The sequence below is a fragment of the Lagenorhynchus albirostris genome, chromosome 20, assembly GCF_949774975.1.
Source record: "Lagenorhynchus albirostris chromosome 20, mLagAlb1.1, whole genome shotgun sequence".
NCBI lineage: Eukaryota > Metazoa > Chordata > Mammalia > Artiodactyla > Delphinidae > Lagenorhynchus > Lagenorhynchus albirostris.
In genome coordinates this window covers 2,853,349-2,870,283 of record NC_083114.1, presented here as the reverse complement: position 1 = coordinate 2,870,283, position 16,935 = coordinate 2,853,349, and the positions used below count along the sequence as shown (strand labels likewise).

General features: G+C 60.6%; 1 protein-coding gene across 5 annotated transcripts; it reads right to left on the bottom strand.

Annotated features, from left to right (window-relative positions):
• Positions 1-137: 137 nt before the first annotated feature.
• Positions 138-15,599, bottom strand: TRPV2 (transient receptor potential cation channel subfamily V member 2). Of its 5 annotated transcripts, XM_060135894.1 has the most exons (15): positions 15,391-15,598; positions 13,800-14,036; positions 11,750-11,883; positions 9,634-9,927; positions 8,726-9,024; positions 7,034-7,207; positions 6,501-6,656; positions 5,862-5,957; positions 4,976-5,046; positions 4,345-4,510; positions 4,147-4,213; positions 3,728-4,053; positions 2,672-2,799; positions 1,781-1,860; positions 138-340 (listed from the first exon to the last, which is right to left on the bottom strand). In XM_060135894.1, the coding sequence occupies exons 2-15, from the start codon at positions 13,997-13,999 to the stop codon at positions 246-248; spliced, it is 2,286 nt and encodes a 761-aa protein (XP_059991877.1). In that variant the 5' UTR covers positions 14,000-14,036; positions 15,391-15,598; the 3' UTR covers positions 138-245. The 5 variants fall into 5 exon arrangements, with proteins under 5 accessions (XP_059991877.1, XP_059991872.1, XP_059991875.1 ...); XM_060135889.1 differs by having other exon boundaries at positions 3,728-4,213; positions 15,391-15,599; XM_060135892.1 differs by lacking the exon at positions 15,391-15,598 and adding an exon at positions 15,133-15,165 and having other exon boundaries at positions 3,728-4,213.
• Between the last annotated feature and the right edge of the window lie 1,336 nt (positions 15,600-16,935).

Here is a 16,935-nt window from a genome sequence, read left to right as displayed (position 1 = left end):
CGACATGTGGAGTCTTCCCGGACCAGGGCTCGAACCCGTGTCCCCTGCATTGGCAGGCGGATTCTTAACCACTGCTCCACCAGGGAAGTCCTGGGGCCCAGTACCTTTACTCAAATAATGTTTCCAGGAGAGTTAGCCACAAGGAATTACTTATTTATTTTTGCCACCAAAGTCCCTTGAGGTCCCAGAGCCAGTAGGTGGGGCTGGAAACATTCCGTGCTCTGTCCTCCCGGCCCCCTGCTGCATCAGTGGGACTCAAGGAGCTGGAGGGGCACATGGTCTTCCTCCACGGCACTGTCCTGGCTGGATTGGGAGGCCAGGGCTGGGTTCTTCAGGGCGCCTGTGAATGGGATGAAGGGAGTGTCCCCAGGACGCAGGCACCAGGGAAACAGCAGGGAACCACGGCCATGAAACCACATCATGCCAGGGGACAGCAGCCTCGGGGTCCCCAGCAGTCCCTCTCCTGCCTCCCTGCTTCTGCAAGCATCTTTTGAACCCCTGCCAGGTGCCAGTCAGGGACCTCCTCCCAGGAGCTGAAAGTCCCTGCAGGTGACAGGCCTTTGTGTTAGAAACCAGAACAGCCGATGATGTGCTGAGGAGCCAGAGGGAGGGGAGCGTCAGGTGCTCAGACGAGAGAGGAGACACCCCCCTGACCCCCCGCCGCCACCGGTGGGGAAGGTGGAGAAGGGACGCCCGGAGGATGGAAGGGCACCTACAGAGACAAGAGCCCGGGAAAGGAAGGGACGTGAGCACTGTGGAGGGACCGGCCGGCACATGGAGGGAGGTGCGGGGAGGGGGCTGGACAACGGCTCTGGGCCTTGACCCCGGGGGGAGGGGTGCGGCCTGCCAGGGAGTGGGAGGCGGTGTGTGGTGCGGCTGTGTGTAGTTTTCGTCTACGTACGAGGGATTGGAGTAGGACGAGCCTGGACCTAAAGCCTTGTCTGGGGTCCGGGTGCTAGCTGAGCAGCCCCCGCGTGGTGCAGACGTGGGAGAGGTGAGGCGCAGGGCAGAGGGGCCGGCGGCGGGGCCGCAGCCACCGGAGGCCCCAGGACACTCAGCACCAGGGGGCGGGGGAGAGACCCGCAAGGCCCCCCGCCTGGCCAGGAGGGTGGGGCCGACTACAAGGCCCCGGCAGGGCAGCCCAAGGCTGTTCCTGTTGGGGGTGTCCAGCCGGAGGCGGCGCGGGCGGGTGGGGCAGGGAGTCGGGGCGGCGCGGGGCAAGATGAGGGACAACGGGGCTTTACGAGTCTTGCAGGGATGGGACGGCAGGACTCGGAGGAAGGGCGACACAGAGACAGGTGCGCAGGAAAGCTGTCGCTTCGCGAGGGCCGCGGTCAGGGACCCAGGAGCCCGGGCGGCCGGAGGAGACTCCACGCACGTACAGGGTCTCGGGTGGCCACGGCAAGTGGAGGCGTGGGAAAGAGCACGAGAAAGGAGAGGAGGGGGGACGAAGCCTTGAGGTGGGTGCCTGCCGGCCGTGGAGGGGGACGAAGGAGTCGGGGTGGAGGGGGCCAGCGCCACCCTAGAATGGAGGGGACGCGGGCCTGACGGGGACAAAGGCGGATGAAGTGGCCTCTCAGCGGTGTGGCGGCAGCGAGGCTGGCCTGTCGGGGCGGAGCCACGGGGTTGGGGGGCCTCCCTAACTTGTCCCCCTGCTGGCGGAGGAGGGAGGGGAGGGTGCCCAAGAGCCGGTTTCCCAGGCGACCGGGGGGGGGGGGATCGCCGCTTTAAGGGGCAAACCCTTTACACACACGCACACACACACTCCACAGCTACTCACCCGGGCCGCCTGGCCCCGAGGGCTCCTCACGCACCGTGGGCAGCGTCTGCTCCCACGCAGCCCAGTTCACCTCCTCTACCCTGCGGGCCACAGGGCAGCTGTGAGGCTCCAGGAGGCCGAGGCGGCAGCGTGCTCTGCCCCAGGAGAGGGGCCCCCAGGGCTGTGAGGAGGACGGGGCTTCTCTCCGCAGGACACTGGGCCACCCAGCAGCCCCCCGCGAGCCCCGTCCTCTCGGCTCTCAGACTGCCGCCCCGGCCAGGCGCCCACCGGGGGGGAACAGGCGTCTGTCCCCTCTGGCTGTTCACGGCGACCTGGGTTGCCCCCAGCGTCCAGAGAGGAGTTTAGATCAGCTGGATCTGTGTGTTCCCAGGTTCCGGGGCCCTTTCTCGGCTACTCTACGTGGCTAAGACCCGCCGCCCTTGCTTGGCTGCTACCTCAGGAAAGTGTGTTGCTGGCCGAGCACTTGTCACCAGGTTCCCGCCCCCATGGGAGCGTCTGCTCTGCGTGGAAGGGTTTGTAGCCTCCGTGGTCAGGACGGGGGCGTTGGGAGGACAGAGCAGACCAGCCAGGGCAAGCTTAGCATGCTCTAACCCGAGGATGCCTCTGGCTTCTTGGCCTCCTCACTGTGCCCCATTTCAGGCCAGAAGGAGTCGGTCAGGGACCACTGGGGAGGGACCTCCAGTTTCAGTCAGTGGGACAGGAAGGCGACCAGACAGGAAGAGCAGGCAGTGGAGGCCGGGCCTATGAGATCCAGCATCGCTGACCTCGCCTGTCCAGGGCAGAGTCCCCTGGCGCCCCGAGGCCCTGCCTTTCCCACCAGACCTGACTCCTAGCCGCTGTCGCCTGGTTTTCAGCAAGGTCCCCAGGCCGCCCCCCAGCCTCTCCACTCACCTGAAGCACCAGCGCTCGTCGGGGAGACCGTCCGGCCTGGTGCCAACTGTCAGTCTCACCCCTGCCCGCTGCTTCTTCCTCCTGCACCACCAGTAGCCGTTCTCCATCTCCAGGACAGAGATGGCTTTCTGGGGACAAAGGATACATCAGACAGAGTAGCCAGCACTTTACAGTAGAACTCTGCATCTGCTAAGTGCATGGATTTGAGTCCAGCCCCGAGGTTTGATTACCTATGTGGTGTCAGGCCCTGTATCCCTCTGAGTCTCTTTCCCACTTACAGACTGAGGCCAATATGCCTTGGGTGGTTGCTGGGAAGTCGGCATGTGACGAGCGCCCTACAGTTCCTTGCAATTGCAACGTTACAGGTTCTAGAATTCCACCAGGTATGGAACGTCACACGTGCCTGCTGCTATCACACAAGCGAGCTGGGGGAGGGGGGCAGGCACAGAACTTTGCAGGTGAGGGGCTTGCCCAAGGTCAACGGTGAATTGGTCACACAGTCCAGCCCCCGCAGGCGAGGTTCTCCCTGCACCAACTGCCTAGGCCCACCCCCGACCCTCCCCAGTCAAGAAGCAGCTCTTGCTTCCACGGCAGGCAGGTGCCACATGAGCTCCCAGCTACCCGAGCCCCTGCTCCCAAAGCTCCTGCAGCCTGGGCCAGCTCCAGGATCGCGCATCCCGCCTGCCTCGTCCACCAAGCCTGCCCCGTCCACCAAGCCTGCCCCACAGAACAAGCGACGAAGGGGGCTACATGAGGGCGGGGTCTCCGTCTCGTTCTCCGCCGGGTCTTTAGAGCCTAGAACTGTGCCTAGCCCTGCACTAGGCTCTCAGAAAGCACTTAATACTAATGATGACGGTGGCTAACACGCTGAGCACCTACTGTGTGCCAGGCACCGCCCTCAGCCCTTACTGCAGCCTCCCGTCAGCCCTGCGCAGGAAGGAGTGGCCGAGGGAGGCCCCGAGAGGGCCGGACCCACTCGGGGGCCCAGCTCAGTGGGTTCTGCGCACTCCTGCCGGGCCTGGAACGCTGGAGGGGACGGGGCACCTCGCCGGGCACCTGCAGCTTCCAGATGCTCCAGCTGTCGCTGGCGACGCTGCTGACGGTCTCGCTCATGAGGGCGACGAGCATGTTGAGCAGCAGGACGTAGGTGAGAAGCACGTGGGTCAGAAGCAGCAGCAGCGCCACCCCACGGAAGCGCAGCTGGGCCTGGACGGCCAGCTCGCCCATGCCGATGGTGAACTTGAACAGCTCCAAGGAGGCGTCCAGGACGCCCTCGTACGGGGCCGTGCTGCCCTCCGCGTCCCCCTTTCCCGCCACCTCCGTGGTGTTGGAGCCCGCAGGGGCCCCGGGGTCCCGGGCCTCCCGGCTCAGGCTCACCAGTGCTGAGGAGATAGGCAGGGGGTCCTCAGCCTGGGGAGACCAGCGGGCAGCCTCGAGGGGGCACAAGGAGTGGGTGGGGGACGGGGGGCCTTTACCTACAGCGAAGCCGAAAAGGAAGACCAAGTAGACCAGGAGGAAGCGGAGCAGGTCCCGCAGGATGACCTAGAAGGCACGAGCTGGTGGGGGGTTCAGCTTGGGGGAGGCACCTGCCTGCCGGGCCCACGAGGAGCCCCCCGGGGTGCGGTGTCCAGCCCTGCCCGGTCTGGCTGCACGGGGCCACCCCTGCCTCTCACCTTCTGGATCATGACACTGTAGATGCCTGTGTGCTGCAGGCCGCGCGTGTAGTACAGCAAGTTCAGCCAGCCCAGCGCCAGCGAGCACACGAGCAGCGGCAGGTGCCACTCGATGGCCAGGAAGCGCAGCACCTGGGACAGCACGGTGAGCAGCGCCTGGACCAGGCTGCGTGGAGGCAGGGCGGGGTCAGCTCGCGGGCCTCCTGTGGCCAGCGCTGACCCCCGCTGCCGCTGCCTCCGCGGTCTCAGAGATGAGAAGTTCCGCCTCTGTCTGGGACTGGATCCAAGCATCCTGACCTCCACCTCGGGCAAGGCATTCAACCCCCGTGGGCCTCAGTTCCCTCCCCCGTACAACGGGGGTAACAGTAGTAACGCCCGGCTCGGAGAGTGTCGGCGAGGATTCCGGGAGACACGCATGTAAAGACTTCAGCCTCCACTGGTGCGGAGCGAGGGCTCGGTCGATGTGACTACCATGCTCAGGGCCCGGACCGGACAGCAGCCCGACTCCGGGGTCTGGCCTGTGAGCTGCTCCCAGCCTCCTGCAGCTCCCTGGCCCAGGGTCCTCACCCCCAAAGCCCGCCTGGTGCCCTCTCCCAGGCAGGAGACAGGGGAGGAGTGAGGGCGCACGTACAAGAGGATTTCAAAGTAGCTGTCCATGAACGAGATCCAGATGAACAGACGGCGCCTCCAGAAGTACCACAGCTGCGGGGGAAGGAGGAGGACAGGCCGTGACACCTGCTCTCCAGGCCACAAGCAGCCCCGCTGCCCTCAGGGCCGCCGGCCGGCCTGCTTGTAAAAGTCTCGCCAGGACCACCTCAGGGGCTCGGGCGGCAGCTTTGAATTTTTGGGGTGCTCATGAGTCCTGCTGGTAGCTGAGAAAGTTTGGACCCTGTTTCCAAAAAGTGCAGAGACCCAGACAATGCCAGGGGCCTGCTGTCTCCCTGTGGGTCCAGGTGGAGGGCTCACACTCCGCGTGGTGAAACAGGCTCCTTTCCCTCCCCCACCCTGGCCTCACAGGGACCACCGGCTGCTCCAGCCAACCTGGCCTCGGTGCCTACGTCCTGCCCACCCTCAAAGACTCACTCCAAGAGTCTCAGTGCCACGGCCCAGCCTGTCTCCTGCAAGCTGGCAGCATCTTGCCCTGAAGAGGCCGTGCTGGAGGCACTGGGCTGAGTTCCCCCTGTCGCCACCCTCCTGTGCTCCCCAAGTGAGGAATGAGCCAGGGACCTGGGGTCAGGGGCTTCCAGCTCCATTCCCAGGGGAGCAGAGCCGGCACTGCCAAGGAGTCATAGGAGATATCTGCTGCCCCGTGGGCACCCCAGAAAGCACAGCAGGGAGGGTACCCAGCCCAAAAGGCAAGGCCAGAACCCTCGGCCCTCAGCTGCCCTGAGGCTGGCCAGGATGGGACCGGGTGTGGGATTCAGCTTCCCGTACATGGAGGGACTGTCGTGAACTCACTCTCAGGCTGCTTGTAGCAGAATTCCGGGTTTGGGGTGGGGGATGGGAGGAACCCTCACCTGGCCCATGAGGATGTTGGCCCCCACAAGCAGCATCAGGATGTGGCCCAGCAGCAGCATGGAGTTCCCAGCAGTTCCTTCCAGCGGGAGGAAGTCCTGCACGAAGACACACTAGGGTCGGGCCTGGGGTCCCCCCCAGCAGCTCCCCGCTGAGAGCGAGGCTGGGGGCCCATTGCTCGTGAGAGCTGTGGGGAGGCCCCCCGAGCAGCAGAGCAAACATGGGCTCTGGAGCCAAACTCCCTGGGTTCAGATCCCAACTCCACCACTCACAGCCTGTGTGACCCTGGGTAAGTTCCTTAAACTCTCTGTGCCTTCCTTCCCTCAACTGTAAACTGGCGACGATGAGAGTTCTTCATCTCAGAGGGTTGTTGTGAAATTAATTAAATACGTTAACACACGTCGTCAGTCACTTGAATACTTTCTCACGTGTGCTGCACACTCAGTGAGTAGTAGTATTGTTGTTGTTACTACTATGTTGTTACTTCCATATCATGACCAGCTGTGTAAGCGCCGCGGGCAGGCCACCAAGCGGTCTGGCCTCCGGTCAGCATTTGCAGGACGGGGCTGTAATCCCTGCCCCATCTTCTGCCAGGATTGTTTCCAGGAGGCCTCCCCAGGATGTGCCCCTCCCTGCCTTGCCTTGTCCAGGGCAGGCTGGTGGTAGGTGACAGCGGTGAAGATGGACATGTAGGTCAAGTAACACAGGAAGTTGAAGAGGAACCTGGGGATGAGCAGATTCCACTTCGCCTGCAGCAGTTTGTTCAGCGGCTCCAAAACCACCATTCGGTGCCGGTGCTGGGATGGGAAGGCGAGAGCCAGAGGTGCAGTCAGCAAGTACACGTGGAGGCGCCAGGGAGAGCGGGAAGGGTGCGGAGCCCCAAGCAACCCCTCCCCGCCGGCCGCCACCCCACCCTCGTGGCTGTGGAGTGACAAGTCCAGAGAGGCCCCCAGCGGTAGCCACCAGGACCCCGGTGTGACCCCTGTGTCGGGTGGGACCGGCCCGTGTGGAGCGAGCGTGTGCCCAGCGGCCGGGTGCGCACGTGCAACCACACCCCGACTGTTCGGTTAAAGGGCAGGGGCGGCCCTGCAGGCAGCCCCGAACTGTGGACCTTGCGGGGAGCTCTGCCAGGCCCCCTACGCACACCCCCGCCCCTGGGGTGAAGCAGGCTCACCGGGCTTTGGCAATGAAAGGCGATGATCTCCAGCACTGAGTTCTCCTCCCAGCTGTCCACAGAGGCCAGGTCATACAGCGACACCCGCACAGGCCCGTAGGACCACTCCGTGAACTTGCGGGAAAGGGACTGGCACGGCCCCGCGAACTCCCGCTGCAGGATGTGTCTGAGAATCTACAGGGCAGGCACGTGAGCTTGGCGTGCACAGAGCTGCCCACCGCCCAGACACGCGAACATGCCCTGCACCCACGGGTCCTTGCGCATATGAACTCTTACACAGGTCCACGCACACTCAGCCACCACGTAGACACTCCCACCCACCCGCCTTTGCCAGCCTGCCTCTTCCTTCCGCACTCCTGCCCCAATGCCTCTTTCCTGGACACTCATATGGCCGAGGGACCCCCAATCCAAGGGTCCTTAAGGCCCCATGAGATCAGAGGCTACCAGTTACACACGTGTGTGCACGTTTGTGGCCAGAGTCTAGAGCTTTCAACAGACTAGAAGCCACCCCTAACCCGGACAGCTCCAGAAGCAATTTGGTCTTACAAATGAGGAATGGTGGGGAGGCTTCCCAGATGGGGCAGCGGCTTCCATAGGCCACATAGCCATGCCTCTAGACGGCAAAGAGAGGTACCCACACCCCAGGGACCTTGGAGGGCAGGAAAAAAACATAAAACTTCTGCTTATGTTTATTTTTATCTTAACCTTTAAAAATACCTGTGTTCTAAGCATTGGGCCCTGTGTGGGCTGTGTGGGTTGTAAGCTCCCCTAATAATAAGGATCAGACAACAGGAAAGTCGTCTGGGAAAAAGGTAAAGCTGGAGCATGCTTTTCTTTTTTTTTCTTTTTTGCCGAGCGGCTATTAGTTCCCCAACCAGGGATTGAACCCGGGCCCTCGGCAATGAAAGCAAAGAGTCCTAACCATCGGAACACTAGGGAAGTCCCTCGTGCTTACTCTTTATAAGAGTAACCTATAACTTTCAGATAAATCGAAGTTTTAGGCATTCAAAATCAAACTGCAAAAGAAAAGTCTGGAAGCAAATATGGATACGGAATATACACACTCACGTGCACACATGCACACACACACACACACACACACACAAAGTTTTAAAACCTTGTAGAAGGAATTAAGCAATAGCAAAACCAAAGAAAAGATAACACTTGGATACATAAAAATGTAAAAATTCTGTGTCGCAAAAAATGCCACAAAAATTTTTTTAATGTTGAACTGGGAGAAAAATTTGCAACTGTTATAGTAAACAAAATGATGATACGTTCGTTATCAAGAACACTTAGCCATCAATACGAAGAAAACCTGAGAGCTAAGAACATGACAAGACTGTCTCCTAATCAAGAAACCCAAGTGACTTAAAAAATCCCTGGGAGTTCCCTGATGGTCCAGTGTTTAGGACTTGGTGCTTTCACCGCCGTGGCCTGGGTTGAATCCCTGATCAGGGAGCTGAGATCCTGTAAGCTGCGCAACCAAAAGAAAATAAATAAATAAAATAAAATCCCTGTTTTAAAATGTAATATATTCATTCTGTAGCTCATATATAATTTATCAGTAAACACACACACAGGAGAGGTGCATGCTGAAACTGTTCTGAGCTAGACACCACCCCAGGCTCTTCCTGCAGAAATCCCGGGTTGAGTCCTGCTGCTTCCTGGAAAGGGGGGCTGGCCACTCACCTCAATTTTGCCCTCCTTGGCGGCCAGCTTCAGGGGCGTGAGGCCCTGCAGGTTGGGGATGTCCTCGAGCCGCACCGTGGGGCAGAGGCGGGCCCCCGCCTGGAGCAGCCCATCGTACATGCGGGTCACCATCTCCGTGTTCTCGGCCGAGTCGTCTGCGATCATCACCAAGGCGTGCAGGGCCGTGTTGCCCAGAGAGTCGGCGGCCTGCAGGCTGGCGGGCTGGTGCGGGTTCTCCAGGAGGTAGGTCACCACGTCCCACTGCTTGGTGCACGCGGCCAGGGAGAGGGGCATCTCGCCTGGGGGCCGAGGGGACAGCTTGGGCCTTGGGCCTCCCAGCATCCACCCGCCTGCTTCTCACCCTCCCTGGACCTCCTTGAGGTGGGTCAGGCGCCCACAGGAGAGGATGCGCACAGCCTTGGGGTCCCGGGCCCACCCAGGCCAGTGCAGTGAGCGGAGAAGGCCCCGGGCCCCGCATCCTCCTAGGAGCCCCAGTCAAGGTGGCTCTGTCCAGCTCTGACCCAAGGGAGAGGGGCCCAAAGCTCTTCACCATCTAAGGGAGCAGAACGGGAGCCTGCCAACCAGGGTTCCCGCCCCTCGCCTCTTTCTCTTTGCTTTGCCGGGGCCTAGACACCCCTTTCTTCAGGCCCCATCTGGTCTAGTCTCCTCACACACCAGTTCTACGCCCCCGTTCCCCTGCCCTGGTCTGAGCTCATGTGTGGTGAGCTTCCTTGGCCAGACAAGGATAAAACACCTCTTAAGACAAACTGCTTTTGCAGGCGGCCTAGCTATTAGAAGCATGAGCCTCAGGGTCAGACAGATCTGGGTTTAAGGGTCACATTAACCCTGTGACCTTGGGCAAGGCCTTACCGCCTCTGCAGCTCAATTTATCCAAGAAGGCTCCTCACCGAAGTAGAAGCAGGTCTCTTGGCTTTTCTTCTGGAAGAACTGGCCACAGGCCCGGGCATGCACGTCAGCCCCATTCTCCACCAGGAGCTTCACACACGGCAGGCTCCTCTTCTCGATGGCGATGTGCAGGGCGCTGTGGCCTCGGTAGTACTCATCTGTGCACTGGGCGTTGACCAGAGGCCGAGGATTGCCCAAGTCCCGGTCAATCTGCAGCAGCGGCTCAATGCAGGCGTTGGTTCCGTCCCGAAGGTTCAGCACGGCCTTCATCAGGCATGTCTTCCCCGTGGAGCCCTCTGTGGGAGGAGGGGGGGGCACCGTGGTGCTCAGGCCACCCACCCGCCTGTACAGTGAGCCCATGCCCCAAAGTACCCCGGCTGGCTGGAGGGAGCTAAGACTCCAGCCAACAGGTGTTAGAATACCAACAGGTATGACTATAGTTTCTGCCCTAGAAATTAAGTTTCTAAGACAGAGTTCGTCATGTGTGCAACACTATCTACACGAGAACATGTGGAGCAGTATTTCTTTTTTTTTAATTTTTAAATTTATGGCTGCATTGGGTCTTCGTTGCACACGGGCTTTCTCTAGTTGCAGTGAGCAGGGGCTACTCTTCGTTGTGGTGCACGGGCTTCTCATCGCGGTGGCTTCTCTTATTGCGGAGCACGGGCTCTAGGAGCACAGGCTTCAGTAGTTGTGGCTCGTGGGCTCTAGAGCACAGGCTCAATAGTTGTGGCGCATGGGCTTAGTTGCTCCGCAGCATGTGGGATCTTCCCGGACCAGGGCTCGAACCCATGTCCCTGCATTGGCAGGTGGATTCTTAACCACTGCGCCACCAGGGAAGCCCTGGAGCAGTATTTCTTAAGTGGCTCTACCACTTAATGACTCTGTCTCTTCTGGGCAAGTCACTTGGCTTCCTGTTTATTTATTTATATCTTTGGCTGCACTGGGGCTTCGCTGCTGCGCACCGGCTTTCTCTAGTTGTGGTGAGCGGGGGCTACTCTCTGTTGTGGTGTGTGGACTTCTCATTGCGGTGGCTTCTCTTGTTGCGGAGCATGGGCTCTAGGCGTGCAGCCTTCAGTAGTTGTGGCGTGCGGGCTCAGTAGTTGTGGCGTGTGGGCTCAGTAGTTGTGGCTCATGGGCTCTAGAGCACAGGCTCAGTAGTTGTGGCCCACTGGACCAGGGATTGAACCCGTGTCCCCTGCATTGGCAGGCAGATTCTTAACCACTGCACCACCAGGAAAGCCCCTTGGCCTCTCTTAACCTCAGTTTTCCTCACTGTAAAATGGGACCCTTCAGGGTTATTGTAAGGATCACATGGAATTATATACAAAATTCTTAGCCCACAGAGGGCCTGGCACACAGTGTGTTGAGGCTGAAAACTACACACAACCTAAATGGCCACCATTAAGGGGTTAGTTAAGTAAATTGTGGTAAATGTACAGGATGGGAAACTCTGCAGGTTGTTACAGTGACTGAGTTAGAGGCCTGTGTACTGAAATGGACTAAGTTGGGGGAAAGCCCATTACAAGCACATCATTATGTATTTACATCAATGGCATGACCCCATTTATGTAAATATATGCCTAATGTATTTAAACAGTTTGAAAGTATGTACCCCAAATCATTATCAGGGGTCCAGGATGACAGACAGTTTTTATCCTCAGCTTTATACATTTCATTACTATTTGAACCTTCTAGAAGGCACACATGTTCTTTTCCTAATCAGATATCCCCAAACAATACAGATATTTAGATTTGGGGCAAAGAATGCTCTGAGATGGATAAAGTGTAAGGTACGTGTATTAGATCTCAGCGATGCTGCTACTGAAAAAGAGAGAGAGACAGGGAAAGGCTGCATTGAGGAAGGCCGTGAACATCCCTCCATTCGGCCACTGAAGCGGCTGAGGGCGGCAGACACAGGCTGGGAGCCGGTGGGGTGAGTGGAAGAGGGAGTGGGCTGTCCTCGCTCTGTCAGCAGGGCCCCTGCAGTCATCCTGGCAGGAGGGCTGCTAGAACTCCGCCCCTGCTCGCCCCTCAGTTCCTGACTGTGGCCAACACCCAGCGGCAGCCTGGTCTCAGCACAGCGCACGGCGGCTCTGGCCCGAGCAGCAGGCCTACCTGTGTACTCCGAGTCCGTGAGGTACTTGCTGGTCCGGCGCAGGTACTCTGGTAGCCCCACCAGATCCTCGGGGACCCCCCGGGCCACCACGCTGAAGAGCCGGTCACGGTCGAAGCGGTTTGGGTCTGGTTGGCTGTGGGGGGATGTGGTTTGTGACTGACGCTGCAGGAGAGCCCTGGGCCCCCAGAAAGTCCTGCTTCCCAGGGAGCCTTTTCTGGGGCCCAGGAGCCCCTTTTGAGAGCCTCTACGCACCCAGGCAGACCATGGAGACCGCAAGTGCTCAGACCCCCGGAGCAGGGGCCTGTCTGGGGCACCGGACCACGCGTCCTGACTGCAGGCGTCTCCTGTCACTCGCCAGGTGCTCGCAACAGCCTCATTATCCATTTCAGCACAGGAGCTCGTCATGGCTCTTGAGCTGGGCTCTGGGGCGGGGCGGGGCTACCGGAGGTGCCCACAGACTGTTGGGGGCCGTACGTGCCGCTGGCCTCAACAAGAAAATCAAGAAAAGCCCCACATCCTCTCCGAAACCATCTATGGACGAACAATGGAGTACCTGCCCCTTTGGCCCTCACTTCTGCCCTGCGTGAGTAATCTCTATTTTCTCCATCAGACAAACAAGGAGGTAGAGTAACTTTCCCAAAGTCACACGGTGCAGAGCTCACGGGGTGTGGGATGCTGGCTGTTCAACTAACTCTAGACCCCGACTCCCAACCCCAGAGAGACTCCAGCCTGGACAGACGGAGGTTTCTCAGAGACGTGGGGTCCAGAGCGGACACCAGACACTCACAGAATTTTCCTGAGAAGCCACACCTCCGGGAAAGGCCCCAGGAGGTGCTGGTAGCCCTTCTGAATCCAGCGTGTGTGGGCATCCCCGCCTGGGCTCGCCCCTGGGGCTCCTGGTACCACGACCAGCAGAAAGGAAGGGACAAGAAAGGGGGGACTGTTTGATGCTTTGGGGACCCTCAGGTCTGCCATGGAATGGATTAACCAAGAAAGGGTTGGGGGCTCTGATGAGTGGGACTATTGGGATCAGTCGTGTTTTAAGCCATGATCCAGCAGACCACGCGGCCACGACGTGACCAATAGGTCACTGCGGCTGACTGGTGAGTCCCGTGGGCAGTCCGGCCGGGGGAAGTGGCTATTTGGACAAAGCACTTCCTGTCACAGGGAGGCATCACGGTCCTGGTATAGGGAGGCCCCACGGGAGCACAGATTGAAGCACCAAAGGGCATCGAGGGGCCGGTTCTGCCTCGGGCAGCCTCTCCCCATTCCCAGAAGCTTTGCAAGCATCCTCTCCTGACCTGCTCTGAACCTGACCTCGGGCCTGCAGCACAAACAGGACAGGCGGCTCTGCGCTGGGAGGCCGAGGCTGGGGGCTGAGTCCCAGGCATGAGAAGGGAGGGCGGGGCTTCCCTGGCAGAGTGCTGCCCGGCCCAGGCCCACGCAGGTTCTCCAGCCTCGCATGTCAGACCTCACACTGCGGGGATCCAGGTGCACCCTTCCCCCACACCCACAGGACCGGAGGTGGCGCTTCCGCGAGAGTGGCTCCCACAGTCTGAATTAGAAGACATCACGGGAAAGTCACAGTGAAGGTGGCTCTGAGCAGAAGGCCACCGTCCTCAATCCCCAGAGTCCACGACCCCAGGGCAACAGGTCCAGCCTTGGAGCAGAGCCCGGGAACACCTGGGACATTTCCAGATGTCCTTGATTCTCTTGGACTGGAGCATGGATCTTGCTAGCACCCCCCGCAGGGACTGTGGCTGGGAAGGGGACAGCACCAACAAGGGACGTGCCAGGAGGTGAAAGAGTATGTCCCTACAAGAAGAACACAACCCCAGGAGACAGAAGGCCAAGAGTGGGGAAGGTTCTGGAAGGAGCAGCCCCAGAGAGCAGAGCAGGGTTCAGCCTGTCGGGCCCAGGAGCCATCAGAGCCAGACCCAGGACCCTCAAGGCTGTGGCACAGGGGCACTGGGGCTGGGCTAGGCCACCCAGTCTGACTCCGCTGGAGGTGAGGCCCCCGGGCTCCCCCCGCCCCGCTTGCTGCCTCACCTGGCACCTGCCCCCTTTCGGAAGCTGAGGTTCACTTTGATCTGAGGCGAGAAGTTCCGGTCCTCGCCCTGGAATGGTGACTCCATGGGGGGTGGCCCGGCACCGCCGCCCAGTTTTCCTTTGTCCACCTGGGCACCATCTTCTTGGCCTCCATCTGACGTCTCGAGCCTGAAAGCGGGCGGGCTGGAGGGCGAGGACATCCTAAGGGGAGGAGGCTGCTCCTTCCGGCTGGAACCTCTGTGGGGACAGAGATGTCAGAGGCATCTGCTTCTCCCAGCAGGAGTGGGGGCAGGAGGGCTGGCTGAGGCCCAGGCCCAGAGAGGTTTAGAAGCTGGGTACAAGCAGACCAGCCGCCAGCCGGGAGCTCGGCCCGGCAGGAGCGGGGAGGAGAGCAGGAGGGAGGGCCAGGATCTGCTGGAGGAACAGGGGCCACAGCTGTCCCTGACCTTCCCTCTGGGACTTCCTGATCCCTGAGAGGCCACAGGCCCTGGTCCGAAAACATCTTGCTCAGTGGCCAATATTTACATCAAAAAAAAAAAATGCAGATTTGGGTGGGGCAGGTCGCTCAACCTCCCACACAGGGGGTGTGGGGTGCTCTGGGGAAACCGTTGGAAACCCCCTGGCCTATCAAACCCCTCATTTTGCTGCCAGGAGGACCAGGGCTCAGAAAGGGGAAGTGACTCTCCCAAGGTCCCAAGCTGCTGGCAGAGCCTAGTCTGAAACCACCGCGGCCTACCATGAGGTTCCTCTGCAGTTCTCAAAACCTTTCAGGGCCCATCTGTACTTGCAGTTTCTGAGGAGTGCCACCTCGGTGTGCCTTAGGGTCTCTAGGGGCTTCACAGCAGGAGGGAGACGCCTCGCTGGTGCCCAAGCCCCCCTCGCCCAGCAGCTCCCCGGCAGGCCCGAGGCCCGGGAGAGCTGAAACCACAGCCGCCAGCGCTCGCCAGGGCGTGGCCCCAGGGCGGGGAGGGGGAAGCCCCGGGGGCCCCCCCAGTGGATGGACAGAAAGAAGGCAAATGAGTCCAGAGCTGGGGAGGGGGGAGACAGCGGGGCTGGCAGGGAGGAGAAGGGGGCAGGGAGCGGAGCAGAGCTTGGGGACGGGAAGCGGAGGGTGGGAGGGTCAGGGCCTGGACCATCTTCTGCGCAGCTTCAGCCCCGGGGGGGGGGGGGGGGCGGGGGGCCGGCGGGGGGCATCTTCCCACAGCAGCAGGAGAGCCCAGGGCCTGTCGACTGCCTCATCATGCAGTTTCGACCTCGCGTCTTTCTGCCCACCCTGGGGCGTCCTTCCCTGGCCACACGCCATTCAGCCTGGCTGATGTCCCCAGCCCCTCACCATTCTGCCTCCCAGCCCTGCTCCCAAGTCTCCGCAGCAACAGCTGTCTGCCCAGCCGCTGCACCACCGGACCCCCCATCCTCCCGGCCGGGGAGGAAGGATCTGGTAGGCCAGGTGGAGAAGAGAGCCGGAGCCCCTCGAAGACCCTGGCTCAGGGCTGGGGGAGCAAGGCGCCCACCCAGGCTTCCCGGCCGCCACCCTTCACCGTCAGGATTCGGGGCCCGGGCCCCTGGGAAGCCCGCATCATCCCTGACTCACCGGCTCGGCGGAGGCTGCGCGCGGCGCGTCCGGGCGGGCGGCGGAGCTGCCGAGGAAGTGCGTAGGGGGCGCGGAGTGGCTGGGAGCCCCGCGTGCCGGCTGGGTCCGTCGGCGTTCCGCACGCTCAGCCCACCCGGCCCGCGCGCCTGGCCGCAGCGGGGTCAGCTCTCCCGCGGCAGGACCCGCTGGCCGGGAGACTGACCCTCCGGACCATGGGCCACACCCTCTCTGGGGAGACACGCCCCTCCTCCCACCCGCCCCCACCCCACTGCCTGCCGCTGAGGCCCCCAGATGCGGGGGGGCAGTCTGAGGCAACCCTTGGGTGCGGGGCCCTGCCTCGGGGGGAGCTGGCGTGTCGCATGGGGCGGGGAGGGGACTCGCCCCACTGCACGGACATCCGCCCCTCCCCTTCCCCACCACTTGCCCCCCAGCGGCCATGTGGCTCAGCCTGGGAACTCGTTGACCCGTCGCAGGGCAGGGAGAGCTGATGTGAACGCCCCCCGGAGAGGAGAGACTCAGCCCAGCACCTCTCCCTGGAAATGCACCCCGCCCACCCGACCTTCCGGGGCCTTCCCCCAGCCCCCCAGCCCCCCAGCCAGGGGCCCTGACGGCCGCTGCCTTCCTTCCCTGAGCTAAAGGCGCTTCCAGCACCAGCCAGCAGGGGCGGACAGGAGGCCGACTTGGGCTTCGAAATTAGACCTCCCTTCCAGACCAGCCCTGGTCCAGACTCCAGGGACTTGGGGACGCAGCCACCATCCAAGTAAGTATCCAGCCCTAGGTCACCTCCCTCTCCCTCACTCCTAAAATCCAAGCCGTCAGGATCCCCACACCCGGCAAACCTACCAATTTGTCTCTATCTCTGCCTGATCCAAGCAACTATCATCCCTGCCGGGGAGACCACAGCTGCCTTCAAGCTGGTCTCCCTGCTTCACTCCTGTCCCCAACACCCCCATAATCGATTCTCCTTACAGCAACGAGAGTGATCTTTCAAAACTGAAAACCAGATCACCTAACTCCCCTCCCCCCAGCTGGTGGCTTCCCTCGACACTTGGAGTAAAAGGCAAAGTCCATACCAAGCCGGTGCAGTCTGGATGCCCTTCTCCACACTCCACCTTCATCTCGGATTGAAGGTACACACTACACTCCAGTGTAAACACCTGTGCTGTCCAATGTAAGTTCACCAGCCACAGTGGCTATTTAAATTTAAGTCAGTTACAATAAAATTAAATCAAACATTCAGTTCTACAGTCACATTAGCCACATTTCAAATGCTCATAGTCACATGTGGTTAGTGGCTGCCACGTTGGATAGCACAGAGATAGAACTGTTCCATCATAGCAGAGAATTCTATTGCACAGCCCTGCTCTAGACATTCTGAACACATTTCAGTCTCTCCAGATGCCATGCTCTCTCCTGTTGCCTCCAAGCCTCCAAGACTTTGCACAAGCTGTTGCAACTGCCAGGAACACACACACACACACACACACACACACACACAAACACACACTGCCTTGCTCTAGCCAATTCCTACCTCTCTGTTTAAAC

Coding starts and splice junctions, on each gene's coding strand:
- TRPV2 (XM_060135889.1), bottom strand. CDS start 13,999: ATGTCCTCGCCCTCCAGCCCGCCCGCTTTCAGGCTCGAGACGTCAGAT. Junction 5,047..5,861: donor CCAACATCCTCATGGGCCAG/GTGAGGGTTCCT, acceptor CTTCCCCCGCAG/CTGTGGTACTTCTGGAGGCG. Junction 4,511..4,975: donor AGCTACTTTGAAATCCTCTT/GTACGTGCGCCC, acceptor GCCTCCACGCAG/CCTGGTCCAGGCGCTGCTCA.